Genomic DNA, 15,529 nt, shown 5'->3' with positions numbered 1-15,529 from the left:
TTGTTTAATATAATTAAAATATAAATAAACAAACACATGAAAATAAAGCCATGTAAATTGTTTACCATCCAAGGCCAAGAGAATGGTATTGCAAATTTCCCTCCAACAACAGTAGGGTTATGGCCCCTTTGACCAGGTGTCTTGAAGATTGTGTAAGCTGTCGTCCACATTCTGTAAAGTAAGATTTAAGATTTCTATGTAATTTAAAAAAAAAAAAAATACTTTGTATACGTGATACATATTTAAAATACAATACCAAACTAACAGGTGGATTCATTTCTTGTTCTACCAAAGATAAATAATCACTAAGCAATTCGGCAAAAGGCAGGGTTGGGCTGCATCTTTTGTTAAATATAATAATTATAAATAAAGGCTAGCAATATTTTAAAATAAATATATTCAACTGTTAATTAACAATATGATGAGATTGAAGATTTAACTTTAACTTTTAATTTTCATTATTAATTTAAGATTTTAGATTGATTTACAAAAATTTCGACAAAATCAAACTTGATTTATCAAAGATTAAACTTGTTTAGCCTACTGTTAATTTGATAAAACAAAATTTTAGGAATTAAAATGCAGAATGTAATGTTTATTCCTCTTCAGGATGATTCAAAAGGTCTTTGACGAACTTTACAGATAGGTCAGGAATATAATAAAAAATCCTTTTTATATTTTTGTATCATTATAAAACGACAAATAGCTTAATTTGAGGGAGGGACGGGTTTTGTAAAAAGCAGTAAATGCTAATAACGAATAAAAATTGTCATTACTCGAAATATGACATACGACCTCTCTGTATCTCCCAACCCCTTGACCTTTAACCACCAAAATTTAATAGCATCAATTCCCCTAATTTATCAACCTCCCAGCAAAATTTCAGAAATTTTCAACAAAAAGCACAGGAGTTATTAAGTTTCAAACATCCATACATACAGAACCCTTCTCCCCCAAAATGTTAGCATTTCTCGACCTTGCAAAATCCTGAGTCCAAAATTGAAAAAATCCTTGGGAGGGTAATTTTTTGACCGATTGCCATACTTTCCTCTGATGCACGTATATAACAGAGCCAGGAAAGTAAAAACAAACCATTTTAACCTAGAAACATGTAGCTGCAAACACCACACCAGTGTGCCACTTGAGATACACGAATGTGCTGAGAAATAGCACGTGTACTTGTATACGGATTTCATTGAATTTAGTGTACGACCGCTTCTTCTATGACACGTGGCACGTCATTCGGTCTGACCACAATGGCTATTTTTTACTTCGTTGGGGCACGCATCTGTTTGGGAACCGTTCACACCGCACCGGGGTTGCTCGTTTCCGTTCGATGTTCCATAGCAAAGTGCATGTCCGCCATCTTACGAGTTAGTGTTAATGTAAAGATGTACTTTGCTCCGGCAACATCAACGAACCAACCAATTTCAGGCGAAAAATACCCTCTAGAACAGGGGTGGCCAACAAGTCGATCGCGGATCGCCAAGCCAATTTTGGTCGATCGCTCGCGATGTCGTGACTTAATGTAGTATATTTTTAACCGAACGCAACAGTATGCATGCAGTTATGACTCGACTCATAAGCAGTGCACCTCGTACTGAAACACAGTGTATAAACATAGTATGTATTTCACACCTCCCCCTTTTCACTTAGACTAGGCCTATGACAACAAGTCGATCGCGACACATTTTTAAGATAAAAAGTATATCTTACGTACACAAAAGTTGGCCACCCCTGCTGTAGAACATTCGGGTGTCACACAAGACTTACAGTATACTCTATATCTAATTAATACAGGGTGTACTCGAAATCTGGAGCCACACAATTGATGTTGATCTTTAATTTTTTACAGTTAGGTCAAAAGATGAACCGCATAATTTTTACATTTTTTGGACTCGGAAAACCTTGAAACGTCTAGGAATGCAAAAAATTGGACTTTTTTTTTGTATGTATGGATGTTTGTGTGTGTGGGTTAGCATGATTTTTCACACATTTTAAAGCTTTGTCTTTTTTCGTAAATTTTTGAAATTATGCAGGGAGGTTTGCATATTAGGAGGATTGATACTGTTAAATTTTGGTAGTTGAAGGTTGAGAGGGTGGGGAAATAAGGGGTATCGAATTTCGTATCTCGAGCGGAACTGACATAATGAAGGCTCTTCTAGCTTTTATCATTTACAGTTTTTTCATCTCTACCCTCAAAATTAAGCTTTTTGTTATTTTATAATAATTAATAATATAAAACTTTTAAAAATAAAATTTCGTAGATAATGTCACACACAATTTTAACTTTCTGCGAGGTATGTTCGGCAACTGGTTGTTACGTAACTTTTAAAAAAAAATTTTTTAGAGAAACTATTTAATATAAATAGGTATTGCTTCAGTCGAAATAAATGACAAAAATACTAAAATTGCATCAATTAAAAAACAATAAAATTTTTTAGTATCCGTGTTTTTAATTACAGTAAAAATTTTATAACTTATTGTACTTGACGGGTGGAAAGTAACTGGGCATTAAAAACTGTATATAATTTTCGTAATATTAATACAATCGTAATAAAATTTATATTTCCATTTACAACAGATAATAAAATTTTATAATAGTAACACTTTTATCGCGTATATTAACCAGGAGAAGCTGCACCTGCAGTGGAAAGAAAGATGGCCGACAGCTTGTCTGTTCAGGAGCGAGTGTAAATTGCTGCATGTTATGATGTATGGAAATCAGTGGTTGCTGAACGGAGATAGTGGTGTACGGCGAATGAACGTCATGACATAATCCAGCAATCAAGAATTGTCATTCAAAAGTAAAATCACCAGAAGTTTGGTATCGGACGGGCAATCTATCCACATTACGATTCGAAGAAAACGTATCGTTGGTGAATAACAGCGGTACCGGTATTGAATTTTAAACATGCATCCGTACTTCCATTTAATAATGTATATGATAAATAATTTTCATTCGTTTGAGTAATGTTCAAAATAACCACTCAGTCGGTTTGACGAAACACAAATTTTATATTTACAATATAAATGTACAAAATACTACAAATTAGAGTCACAATTAAATATGCACAAACACTAATCCAACGACAACCGACTATTCCCGTACAAATTCGTCGAAAGAACTCCTTACGATCAAACAGACTTGTAATAAACAAAACCTCCAAGTCAGGAACAAGTTCGTACTAAACTACTGGAGTTACTTTTCCCAGATTTCCGTAGCGTCCAACGAGCGAGACAGTTAGAACTTCGGTAACAGCGATCCTAATCCGATCCGATCCAATCTTCCCGATACGAACTGCTGTTCCCGCCGAAACTACTGCTTAAATAGTGTCCAGCGTTTGAATCGTCCGCCAATCAAATTTGAATGTTTCCACAACGTCTGGCCAACGGTCATTTTCCGCCAGCCATTCGTCCGTCTGTCGTCGACTTGAAACTCAACGGTTCTTCTAACGGTCGTTTCTAACGGCCGATTCTAACGGTTTTTCCGTTACGAGAGTTCGTTATAGCAAAACAGGGTGGAAATCGCGCGATTTGGCGATTCCCTACCCTACAGTTTGTTTTAGAAATATAGAAATTATAGAGATTTCTCCATGCCTAGTTACTTTGCACCCAACCTGTATTTGTGTACTCAGCGTCGGATTAAGCCTTTAGCGGGCCTTAGACAAAATTTAAATTGGGGCCCCATTTAAATAAGTTGCTTCTAAACAAATCTTAAATAATGTCACTTAAAATTTTTATTAATAATAGAGAATACAAACGCTAATACAATAATAATTGTACCAGTGGCGTAGCTAGCATGGGTGACACCCGGTGCGGATATTGTGGTCACCCTTTTTAACTTTTTTATAAAACACTGTTGGATTGTATATCTTCGCACTCGAGCAACTTGAACGCTACATTGAATATGCGATGTCGCGACGTATGAGTTTAGATTTATAGAATAAATCATAGTAAGATTTTCAGCTGGTGCGAGCTCTCGTGGCGTCTCCTCATAGCGAAGAAACTGTCATGTGAAGCGAGCCGTTAAGCTTTTTTTTCTTTTTCTTTTTTTGTTTTTAGGTACAGGTCACCATAGGATTCAAACCCGGGTGTACGATCGTTAGCAAAACATAAATTTTTCGTTTTGGACTTTCATTTCAGAAAATTGATCAATCTAGCCGTTTCAGAGTGTCTCTTTCTTTAGTAAGCATTGTTAAAGACAGCCTTTCCTATCCTGTCGAATTCCTTAAATAATTTTTAACTCGTTTCAAAACAGAGAAAGATTCTGCATTGAAGCTGGGCCCCTCCGAATTACGGGCCCTAGACATTTGTCTAATTTGTCTACTGGATAATCCGGCCTTGTGTGTACTATGTTATGTTAATAATAAGGAAATGTTACCTGTATGAAGAACGTAGCTACTCGAATTTTGATTGTTTAAAATTGGGCAACAAACGATTGGCAATTTGTTTCTCCAGGTACAGATATTTGGATGAGATTTAGATAAATTTCCCATAGTTTTACAATCCGTAATCTGTTTGCAAATTCCACGAACGTTAGGTGAGATGGAACAGGTGCGATTTTCTTTTTTATCATCTAAAACGAATGCTATATTACCTGAAAAATAATTTTTATGAAAATTAGTTATTTATTTTTGAAAAATTCAATAACATAAAGCCACATATCTGCTGGATACAAACGCCCCAAGATGTGGGTTCACACTTAAATAAGGGTCAGTGTACTAAAGAATTTCTCTCAGACGGCATCACCCCTCGTGCGTATATCTCATGAAATCAGACCAAACTCTACCCCCACCTTCCAGAACAAAGGATGAGACTTGCAGAAAGGTCTTTAGCCCACGACTGTCAATACAACTGTTACATTTATTAATATGAGTTTTTGTATAATTCCTCTAAGATATAGAAGTGTTAGTATTAAATAAAGCAAGTCTGCTAAAAATTCGAATATGGAAATTCCGCAATCTTCAGTAATTAACATCATACAGTGCTATTTGAAAGGGCTTTTTTCTAGTTTTACATGACCCCCTTTGTATTCTATTGAAAGAACACCCAATGCAATTAACGTATGTTCGCTCATCGTAGCTTAATACGCACAGAAAGATGGTGAACACACACGGAAAAAAATTAAAAATAAAAGAAAAAACTCACCATTTTCAACGTTTTCTATTACTGTAACAAATAACAACACGAATAGCAACTTCATGACAGATTTTCTATAATATATACAATGGAAAAAGACCAGAACTATTGAAAATGAATCGAGTCGAGTAACTGACGACTCTAGAAAACCTGTTTTGAAAATTCCCTTCTTATAAATGTAAATAACCTTTACGTAGCATATTTAATTGTTGCAAATCAAGTGGGTTTTTTACAAGCGAGAGAAATATTTGAAAAGTTTTCCTCTTTTACAAACTAATTATAAAATAATTAATAAATTAATCCGTATTAAAATGCACTGTACGTGGGGCCCACTAATTCAAAGGGCGCCATGAAGCACCACTGGCTTTAGGGGATGGCTTCACTTCACCACTCCAAATGGAATGCCAATGAACATAACCAAACGTAGAATTTTAATCTTGATGTGTGTAAATACACTGTAGTATAATATGCACGTGAAGTTGTAAGTGTGAGGTCATAACCATTCTCAACATCCTCACACCCAATCTCGAAGAAACACGACTAATAAAAGAGTTTTTTATGATTATTATTTAATTTTTAAAAGCATTAAAATTATTATAAATATTTGTGCTTATGACACCGAAATATAATCATTTATCGTAAACAATACTTATAGAGCAATCAGGGCCGGATTAACCCACTTTGGGGCCTAAGACATTTTTTCCTACCGGGCCCCCTCCCTCTCCCACAAGAAATAATGCACACAAAAAATATAAAACAAAACTAAATACAGTAATACCTCACATACGAACGTTTCAGCATACGAAATTTTCAGTATACGACATGAAATTCGAACATATTTTTGCTCCACGGTACGAACAAAAGCTCACCATACGACGTTACATTAGTTCGCAGCGCCACTGTCATGATCACGTGTTCTTTCTGATTGTGACTGTGACTGATTTTATTGAAAAGAAACATCCCGAAAAGGTTCACACTGGCCGCATTGCTGCTCAGTTTAATGACATTTGCCTAAGTCATTTTAGAAACATTTTAAAAAGTAGGCAAAGCCAAACCTCTTTGGATAGATATTTTACCAAGCGACCTGTATCTAGTGAAGGAAAGAAAGCAAAAAGAGGTGAATAAAAAATTTAAAAAATATATAAAACAGAAAATATTAAAAAAAATTAGTGTTAAGTTATTTTTAGTTATTGATACATTATGTTATGTAAGTTAAGTTTTAGTATCATTTCCCTTCTCCCTCTTTTCCGCCACCAGTTTACACCTCCATCGTCGTCTATCCTCAAAGGTAAAGTGCAAATAAAGCTACATTTTTTTTTCATCAATTGTTATTCCATTATGGTTATTTATACATTTACAACTACAAAACGCATTTTTCAGTGTTTTCTTTACTAAAGTTATTTTTTCAATGTACTACTTAGCATTAATTTGAGTGTTTTTTTCGTGTTGGAACGGATTATTTGGTTTTACATGTAATCATATGAGGAAAAATGATTCACCTTATGACATTTTCATGATAGTTTAGGAACGGATTAATTTCGTATTCTGAGGTACTACTGTAATGTGAAAAACTAAAACAAATATTAAAATTTTTATTAATAAAAAGTATTTAATATACAGCAAAAAATTTTAGTTTTCTAGAAAAGTTTGAACAGTTTGTTTATAAATTTAAAAAAATTGAATACTAATTAGCATAAAGATAACGCAAAAAATTTTAGTTTTCTAGAAAAGTTTGAACAGTTTGTTTATAAATTTAAAAAAATTGAATACTAATTAGCATAAAGATAAAGCAAAAAATTTTAGTTTTCTAGAAAAGTTTGAACAGTTTGTTTATAAATTTAAAAAATTGAATACTAATTAGCATAAAGATAAAGCAAAAAATTTTAGTTTTCTAGAAAAGTTTGAACAGTTTGTTTATAAATTTAAAAAAATTGAATACTAATTAGCATAAAGATAAAGCAAAAAATTTTAGTTTTCTAGAAAAGTTTGAACAGTTTGTTTATAAATTTAAAAAATTGAATACTAATTAGCATAAAGATAAAGCAAAAAATTTTAGTTTTCTAGAAAAGTTTGAACAGTTTGTTTATAAATTTAAAAAAATTGAATACTAATTAGCATAAAGATAAAGCAAAAAATTTTAGTTTTCTAGAAAAGTTTGAACAGTTTGTTTATAAATTTAAAAAAATTGAATACTAATTAGCATAAAGATAAAGCAAAAAATTTTAGTTTTCTAGAAAAGTTTGAACAGTTTGTTTATAAATTTAAAAAAATTGAATACTAATTAGCATAAAGATAAAGCAATTTGTTTAGACATTTAATAAAAATTGAAATTATTTTATTAAATGTCTAACAAAAGTTATCTTTATGCTAATTAGTCTTTTATATTAATTTCTTATTGCTTTTAGTATTTAACGCTATATTAATTCTTTATAAAATGTGTTTTTGGTATGTATTTTGGAGTGTCTAGAACGAATTAATTGGATTTACATTGATTCATATGGAAATAATTGCCTCGGTTTTCATTGGTTTCGAATTTCGCCGATTGTTTTCTGACGGATTATCGACGAAAACCGAGGTATCACTGTATTTATATACTTACTTTTTTAAACTATCTTGGCTTTTATTTAAATTATTTTTTTCATTATTCAATTTACCTCTCATGGGTAAAATATTATATTATTTAAATATTAACAAAAAAGGTTAAATTAAACAACTGATATGTTAAGGTAATATTGTTATTGTATAAAAGCATTAAGATTAAAGATAAGATAATTAGCATAAAGATAAAAGCAATGGAATTGTTCGGCTAGACACGCGTGGTCTTATCTTGTAGAAGGTAGTTGAACACGAGCTTCTAGCCTACATCGCCCTGTAGTAAAGTGTGACGTAATTGTCATGTAATAGTAGTTGTATGCGCTTATGATGATCTTATCGAGGAAATAATGCCTTCCGGGAATTCTGTTTAAGGGTTACTGGCCCCTATTCAGGCGTTACAGACGTGAAGAAAACCCGGAAAACTTCACGTGGTCAGCCCGCCCTGGCAAAGCGCGAACCCATGACTGAACTCCCAGTGTTCAGCAGACGGAACCGTTGGCCAATGGTGGGCCGTCGCGGGGTAATATTCACACGAGAAATAACGCCACACTGCGCCGGAAAACGCGTGGGTCGCCCTTTGTATTCGCAAAATTAGCAGCGAGGTCACTTGAGCACGCTGACGAAATCCGAGGCAATCGACGAAAACAGAAATTTTTCGCGAAAAAATCGACGATAACCGAAGTCAACAAAAACCGAGGTATTACTGTTTAAATAAACTTTATTTAAAAATTCTGTTTTCTAGTCTTTAATTCAGCAAAATTATCAATTATTTCATCATAATTAATATTATCCAAAGCATTTTGTTCGATGTATAAAACAGCTAAAGAATTTAATTTTGATTCATTCAGTGAGTTTCGTAAATAATTTTTTACACGTTTTAATACTGAGAATGACCTTTCACCAGATGCATTTGATATAGGCAAGGTTAAATATATTCGTAATAATATCTCTGTATTTGGAAATGTTGACACTATTTTTGTGCTCTTTATAAATTGCAGCATATCAGATGGCAACGTTAAATTTTGGCTTTTGCAAATTAATTTAAATTGCAACAATTCCTCGTCCAATTCTTCAGTATCAATGTCGCCACTGTACCATTTTTTTAGCAATGCGGTATTAATTGATACGTCCTCGTCGTCAGCTATGTTTGTATGAAGAGTTTTAAAAATTTCATCAATATCTTTGTAACTTTTGCTTCTAACTTTCATATTCAAGAGATATTTTATCACAAATTACGTAGAAACAATTTCGCTTAAACATTTCTTGGCTCTGACAAAAACTTACATTTCCCTCATCATTATAAGCATCATCAAAGAAACGTTTTCTTTTTTGGGACCTTATTCCAAAATCACAATACACTTTTATTTCTGACGTGCTTAATGCCTCTGCTTCTATTTCCAGAAATGAACTTCTTAAACTATTAACGTAATCATATAAATTGTCAAAAATATTTACTGCAAAAGATAGTGGCAAAGTAGGATTTTGTAAGGATTGACTGCTTGCATTTATTCTGGAAAGAATTTTATCCCAAATAACTGTTAACAAAATGAATTCTAAAGTATTCATTTTGTTTGCTATTTTTCGTGATTCTTCTTTAACAGAACATTTCTGAGATTCCTCTAAAGATATTTCAAGAAGAGCCCTTTTTATTTGGTCGAACCCAAAGCGAATTGCCTTAACTGCATCAGCTCTACAAGACCATCTCGTAATACATAACTTTTTTACTGTGAAATGTTTATTATTTGTGGCAAAAGCTTTTTCTAAAATGTTCCACCTATACGTAGAAGCCGAAAAAAAGGTATAAATGATTTCCAGTAAATTAAAATATGTTATTGCCTGCAAGCATGATTCACTAGCACTATTTATTACTAGATTTAATGAATGCGAAGCACAAGAAACGTAATGGGCTGTTTCACTATGTCTTTTAATGCGATTTTGGAGCCCATTGTATTTGCCGGACATATTTGCTGCATTATCGTAGCTTTGTCCTTTACAATTGCTAATATCAAGTCCGAATTTTGCAATATTCTGTAAAAGTTCATTTTCTAATGATTCCCCCGAGTGAGAATAAATGGGAATAAATCCAAAAAATTTCTCGATTGGGGTTCCATCTTCTAATAAATAGCGCAATATAAAAGTTAATTGGTCTACATGTGTTATATCAGGAGTAGAGTCAATTATTATAGAAAAATATTTGGCAGCTTTAACTTCTGTCACAAATGTTTCTAACATTTTCTTGTTCAATATTTCAATAAATTCATCACAAATAGTCGAAGAAAGATAACTCACGTTGCCTTTTCCAGCTGATCCATATTGTTTTATATGCGATGCTAAAAACTCATCAAATTCTGCCAAATATTCTAGAGCTCCAATGTAATTCCCGCTTTGACATTCAGAAAAAAGTTCATTAGAGCCACGAAATGCCAGAGAATTTTTAGCTAAAAATTTTATTGTTGCTACCACCCGCAGCAGTACTTTTCTCCAGTATTTTTTTTTTCTAAATACCTTTTTTCAACTATAGTATCTATACGTCCCTCAACTGAATTTCTTCCTATCAAAATTTCAATAGAATGCCTATGATCAGTAGAACGTTCATGTTTTTTTACTCTTACACTTACATTTTTCCAGTCCGAGAAGCCTTCTGTAAAAATGGTTCTTTTGATCGCAAATATCTTGCAAACATAGCAGTAAATTGCTTTACTTCTTGGGCTATACACTAACCATTCTCGCTTAATTTTTTCACCGTTTGCCTTGTTACGAGTAAAAATATATTTCTTTAATGTCCGAGTTACAGTTTTTCCACCTTCTGTCACTACTTTTTTAGCGGTGTGTACAAGAGAAATATTTGACGATGGTTTATTTTTAAGCAAATAATGTTGCATGTCTGTTGTTAAATTTAAAGGCCATAATGAAATGTCCAAATTGTCAAAAACTAAAATATTATTAACGGTATTTGATCTACCTTCTATATTTTGTATTTCTACTTCATTAATTGCATTTTCGTTTTTCTTCTCAACCTCTGGTATGTTTTTGGCTTCTATATTTTTCATTTCAACTACTTCAATTATATTTTCATTGTTTTCTATCTTTTCTATTTGTACTTCTTGATTTTCACTGTTTCCAGAATATTCACCAACGTCCTTTTCTTCAGGCTCAACTTCCACATTGATATTGTCTACTTTTGTATGAATAAAATATTTTAGCAGAGCGTTTCTATGTTTATTTGCTTCTTCCTCCAACTTCTTCTTACACTTTCTTTTCTCAGAACCCGAAGCTTGATGATAATTCATTTTCTCTAATATATTAAAATTTATAATTTAACAAGCTCAAATAATAAAAATTATAAAATTACAGTAGACCCCCTATAACACGGGTTCATATAAGACGGATTCGTATAACACGCTAAAAGAGGCTCGTACCAGTATAACACGGTAAAAGAATGAGTCAGATTGTCATGGCCGACTCCTGTCTCAACAGGATTGGTCGAATCTGGACCAATAGTGGGCATTGTACAAACCGTTGAGTTTAAACAAGCGGCGGACCTACTAAAAAACATTTATTATTCAACAGTCATAAAAATTAAATTTCTATTAATGACGTCTCCAAAGTTCAGTGAATTTTTCGCAGAATAACTTATCGGGAAACACGCGTCCGCCGTTCGATAAGCCGCTCCGCGACGAAAACAAGCTTAAGCATGGGCGTGTTCAAACGGTGCGCACTCGGTAAGTATTCCTACAATTTTTTGTTTATAAAATAGTTTATATGGATTATTTCCAAAAAATTATACGTGGTTTGGAAATGTTCGAGTCAAATTAGTCTAGAATCGATTAATTTTATGGAAGAAAATCTTTCAAACAGCCGTACCTACTAAACTGCACGAGTGCCCGGCTCATAAATTTGTAAAATCTAAGTGACTCGTACAACACTGAATTCATATAACACGGAACGTATCTACCGTGTTATACGGTTGTCTACTGTATTATAATAATGGTAAATGACCTACCTCTGAACCTCAACTTGCTTTACAGTAGAAAAGTAAAGAATTCAAAATTCACACTTGCAACGAACTTCACACTGTTCAATACTAGGGGCGCTCCTAGCTACTATTTAAATTAACAATATAAATATTATTGTTACAGAATGACTCTGCTGCTACTAGATTTACAGACATTGCCAAAATCGTCCACAAGGTCACCCCAGCGATGATTTTCAGCTTTTATTCAGTATAATTCAGTATATTATTATTTTTATTTGCAATAGGAATTTATTATTTATAAATGCCCACTAGGGGGCGTCCCGGGCAGCTAGTTTAACAATATTTCGCAGGATGTTAGAATACGTATAGTTAATATTATTCTTATCGCTATAAAAAAATTCGAAATTATCGGAAGAATTACTTTCAATAAGAAGAAACATAAGAACATATTTTCTTTAGATTTTAGAATTCATAATAACGATATAAAAAGCAATATGTTTTTATTTATTTGTTTATTATATACAGTTGTCCAACAGAAAAGTAAACTATCTTATTTACAAATCTTTTCAAAATACAGTAGACAGTTCGACCGGGCCCTTCAAAACACCGGGCCCTAGACATTTGCCTCATTTGTCTATTCGATGATCCGGCCCTGAGAGCAATCACTAATACAAAAAAATTCGGTTTTTTTTTTCTATGTGTATGGGGGCACGAGTTTGTTCACCCTGTTTGAAGCTTAATAACTGCTGTGATTTTGGTAGAAAATTTCTGAGATTTTGCAGGGGGGTTTGTGTATTAGGGAGTTTGATGCGATTAAATTTTGGTGATTAAAGATCGTGGGAGTGGGGAAATAAATGGGGTCGTGTGTCATATCTCGAGTAGGGACGGAGTTAATGTCGATTTTACTTGTTATTAACATTTACAATTTTTTAAAAAATAAAATTCATCCCTATCCTCAGAATTAAGTTTTTTTCTATTTTATAATAATTAATAATATAAAAGTTTTTTAATGAAATGTCATAAAAGATGGCGCTACAAGCACTTTAAGTCGCGTTGCCCTCAAAAATTCTTTCTAAATGTATTGAAATACTAAGAATCACTTCGCTGATTGCGCCCTCCGGATTTTTCGCCCCTGGGACCTGTTTCTAGGCCTGGTCCTGGCCATCTTCAGTAACATTCTGCTTGCTGCCAGAACGTTACTCATGCTGAGTCGTAGCAGCACACAAGCCCATTCTATGATCTCCCAGTGTCTGGTGGAATCTGGTTAATATGTCGGGACGTCCCTCACCACCCGGCTGCCCCATTGTGGACCTGGTCAAACCCATAATGGGCTTGCTAAAAAGAAGCCCTCTTAGTGCCCACGAGGAGGAAAGAGTTATAAAAAGGTGAAATCTGATAAATAAATGAGGGTAGGTATGCGATCCTACTTGCCTACTGCCTACCCCTTCTATGAAATAAACGTAAAGATATGACTATAGTATTATAGTATCATTCATTTATAAGAAATTAAATAGCAAAACTAAAATGTATAAAACCATAAAAGACCATATATTTATTTTTTATCTTTTCATATTTTATATAAAAACACATTAAAACCTTAGCAAATACAGTACATACTTATCGCTTATTATACGTATTGATATTATTACAATGAATTTTAGAGAAGACAACGTTTATTTTATAAGATATAAACTTAAAATTTATTTTAAATAAAAACATTCACGAATACGTTATTTAGTGTTATCAGATATCCATTGTAAATAGTTGGATACTCTTGTGTATACACCCGGAAATCCTGGCTTAGCACATTGGTAACCGAAAGAAACTATACCGATGATTTTCCAAGTAAAAAGAGAAGTCATCATAAGAGGACCACCAGAATCACCCTATAAAAAAACATAACATTATGAAATTTTTTAAATTAAATTATTGAATGTAAAAAGTGTGTGAAGATACCTGACACGAATCTTTCCCTCCGGAATTGATCCCTGCACACACAAATTCTGATGTAATTCCTCTAGGTAATGACGATACCCTTAACTGAGAGTACGAAGTATTACATTGACGATTAGGTATCACATTTATTACAGCTTCCTGAAGTGCATCAGCAGGACGTCCAGCTACGATAATTATAATTTTAGGTATAAATTATTATTTATACGCTTGATAAATTTAAACAATAATTAACATAATTTGGTGACGTACCGAAAGAAGTATCTCCCCAACCAATAACTGTTACACTTTCCCCATCGTAACGTTCATTGTTTGAAGGCATACAGATTGGAGTAACGTCGGGAATAGACGAGTTTAACTTTAATACAGCGATATCATTATAATGTTGCCCACTCCTATATCTAGGATGAATTGTAATCTTTGAAACTCCATAATTCTTTCCTTCTGTTCTTTTATGACCTCCAACTTTAATAATATAATCAGGAGGCCTCCTAATAATAATGGTTCTGTTAGTACTTGTTTTCAAAGCTTAAACGTGGATAAATTTGTATTTATCTTACTTAGATTCCGAATCGAAACAATGAGCAGCTGTTAAGATATATTTATCTTTAATAATGGATGCACCACATTGATAATTAAAGCTTCTGCTACCTCTTTTGTGAAGCGATACCTGAAAATGTATTGAAGTTAGCGTTAATATATTTTGATGAATGCTCGTAAACATGTAGAACAAAGTCTTTAATATTAGTTTACAAATGATATTGAAATCAATGTAAAATAGATTACTCACCATCCAAGGCCAAGAGAATGGTGTCGTGGTTTGTCCTCCAACAACTCCAACAGGTCTTAAAGATTGTGTGAAAGGGTCTCAACCACATCCTGAACAATAAAGTAAGACTTAATATTTTACTACATGAGGTACCCGGCTTTACCCGGGAAAATCCTCAGGAAGTGGGGTAAAGCTACGCCCTCCTCACCTCCTAAATTCTCTCCTGTTTTATACCATTTAGCTTCTTAAAATTTCATTTTTTTATAGACTTTACGTAATATCAATCAGGACTGTTTTGTATTAAAACCTTACAGAAACCTCATTTAAGGAAAAATGCAGCTGTCTACAAATGACTTCCGTAGTGGAAGGAAGGAAGAAAGTTACGACAAGTCTCTCTTCCTTTCTTCAAAAACTTCAATGGACGTCTGTTTTATTTCATTAAACTTTAAACAGTTTATACATTTTATTACTTTATGAAGTGATAAAGATTTTCAAGGGAGTTTAGTTTTGTTGAACGTGCGAAGAAGAAAGGAGTTACGGAAACTTGAACAAACTTGGGACAATGAGGGAGAGGAATAAAGTATATAAACTATTAATAAGATTTAAAAATGGCAGACGGTAAATTTACAATATATATAAAATACAGAAGATACTGAAATGTTTTCATTTCTATTCTTTCCAACACCAGGAACTAACAATCTTCCTTAGCAAAGGCGACCTTTAATTGTAGGCTACGACTCTGTTACAATATGCAAATTTTAAATTACGTATACAATTTTTACAAGTTTTTTTTTTGGTTTATTATTAAGATTTTTAACTGTTTTGCATATTGTAACAGAGTCGTAACCTACAATAAAAGGATGTCTCTGCTAAGGAAGCTGTTACTTCCTGTGAAGGTGTTGGAAAGAACGGAAATGAAGATATTTTAGTATCTGTTTTATGTTATTCATATTAAACACAATACATTCTGTACATAAATATTAACTTTAGTAATATGTGCTGCATATACTTTGACAATTTGACCTCTGACCTTTGAATATCTGACTTATCCTGTAGAGTACAGGCTAATGACCTGCACTCTATCCTACTGACTA

The 15,529-nt window shown here is 33.1% G+C and overlaps 1 protein-coding gene across 1 annotated transcript in view; it reads right to left on the bottom strand.

The window, feature by feature from the left end:
- The window catches only part of LOC136974672 (clotting factor B-like), a 36,008-nt gene that overhangs the window by 10,791 nt on the left and 9,688 nt on the right, over positions 1-15,529 (bottom strand). Inside the window, exons 3-5 of the mRNA XM_067269617.1 lie at positions 14,227-14,336; positions 13,919-14,157; positions 13,670-13,833 (exon numbers count right to left, since the gene is read on the bottom strand). Coding sequence (XP_067125718.1) covers positions 13,670-13,833; positions 13,919-14,157; positions 14,227-14,336 — 513 coding nt within the window. The remainder of the gene's footprint in view (positions 1-13,669; positions 13,834-13,918; positions 14,158-14,226; positions 14,337-15,529) is intronic.

This window comes from Centruroides vittatus, unplaced genomic scaffold (genome assembly GCF_030686945.1).
Source record: "Centruroides vittatus isolate TY-2023 unplaced genomic scaffold, ASM3068694v2 contig_1079, whole genome shotgun sequence".
Classification (NCBI taxonomy): Eukaryota; Metazoa; Arthropoda; class Arachnida; order Scorpiones; family Buthidae; genus Centruroides; species Centruroides vittatus.
This window is presented reverse-complemented; position numbering and strand designations above follow the sequence as displayed.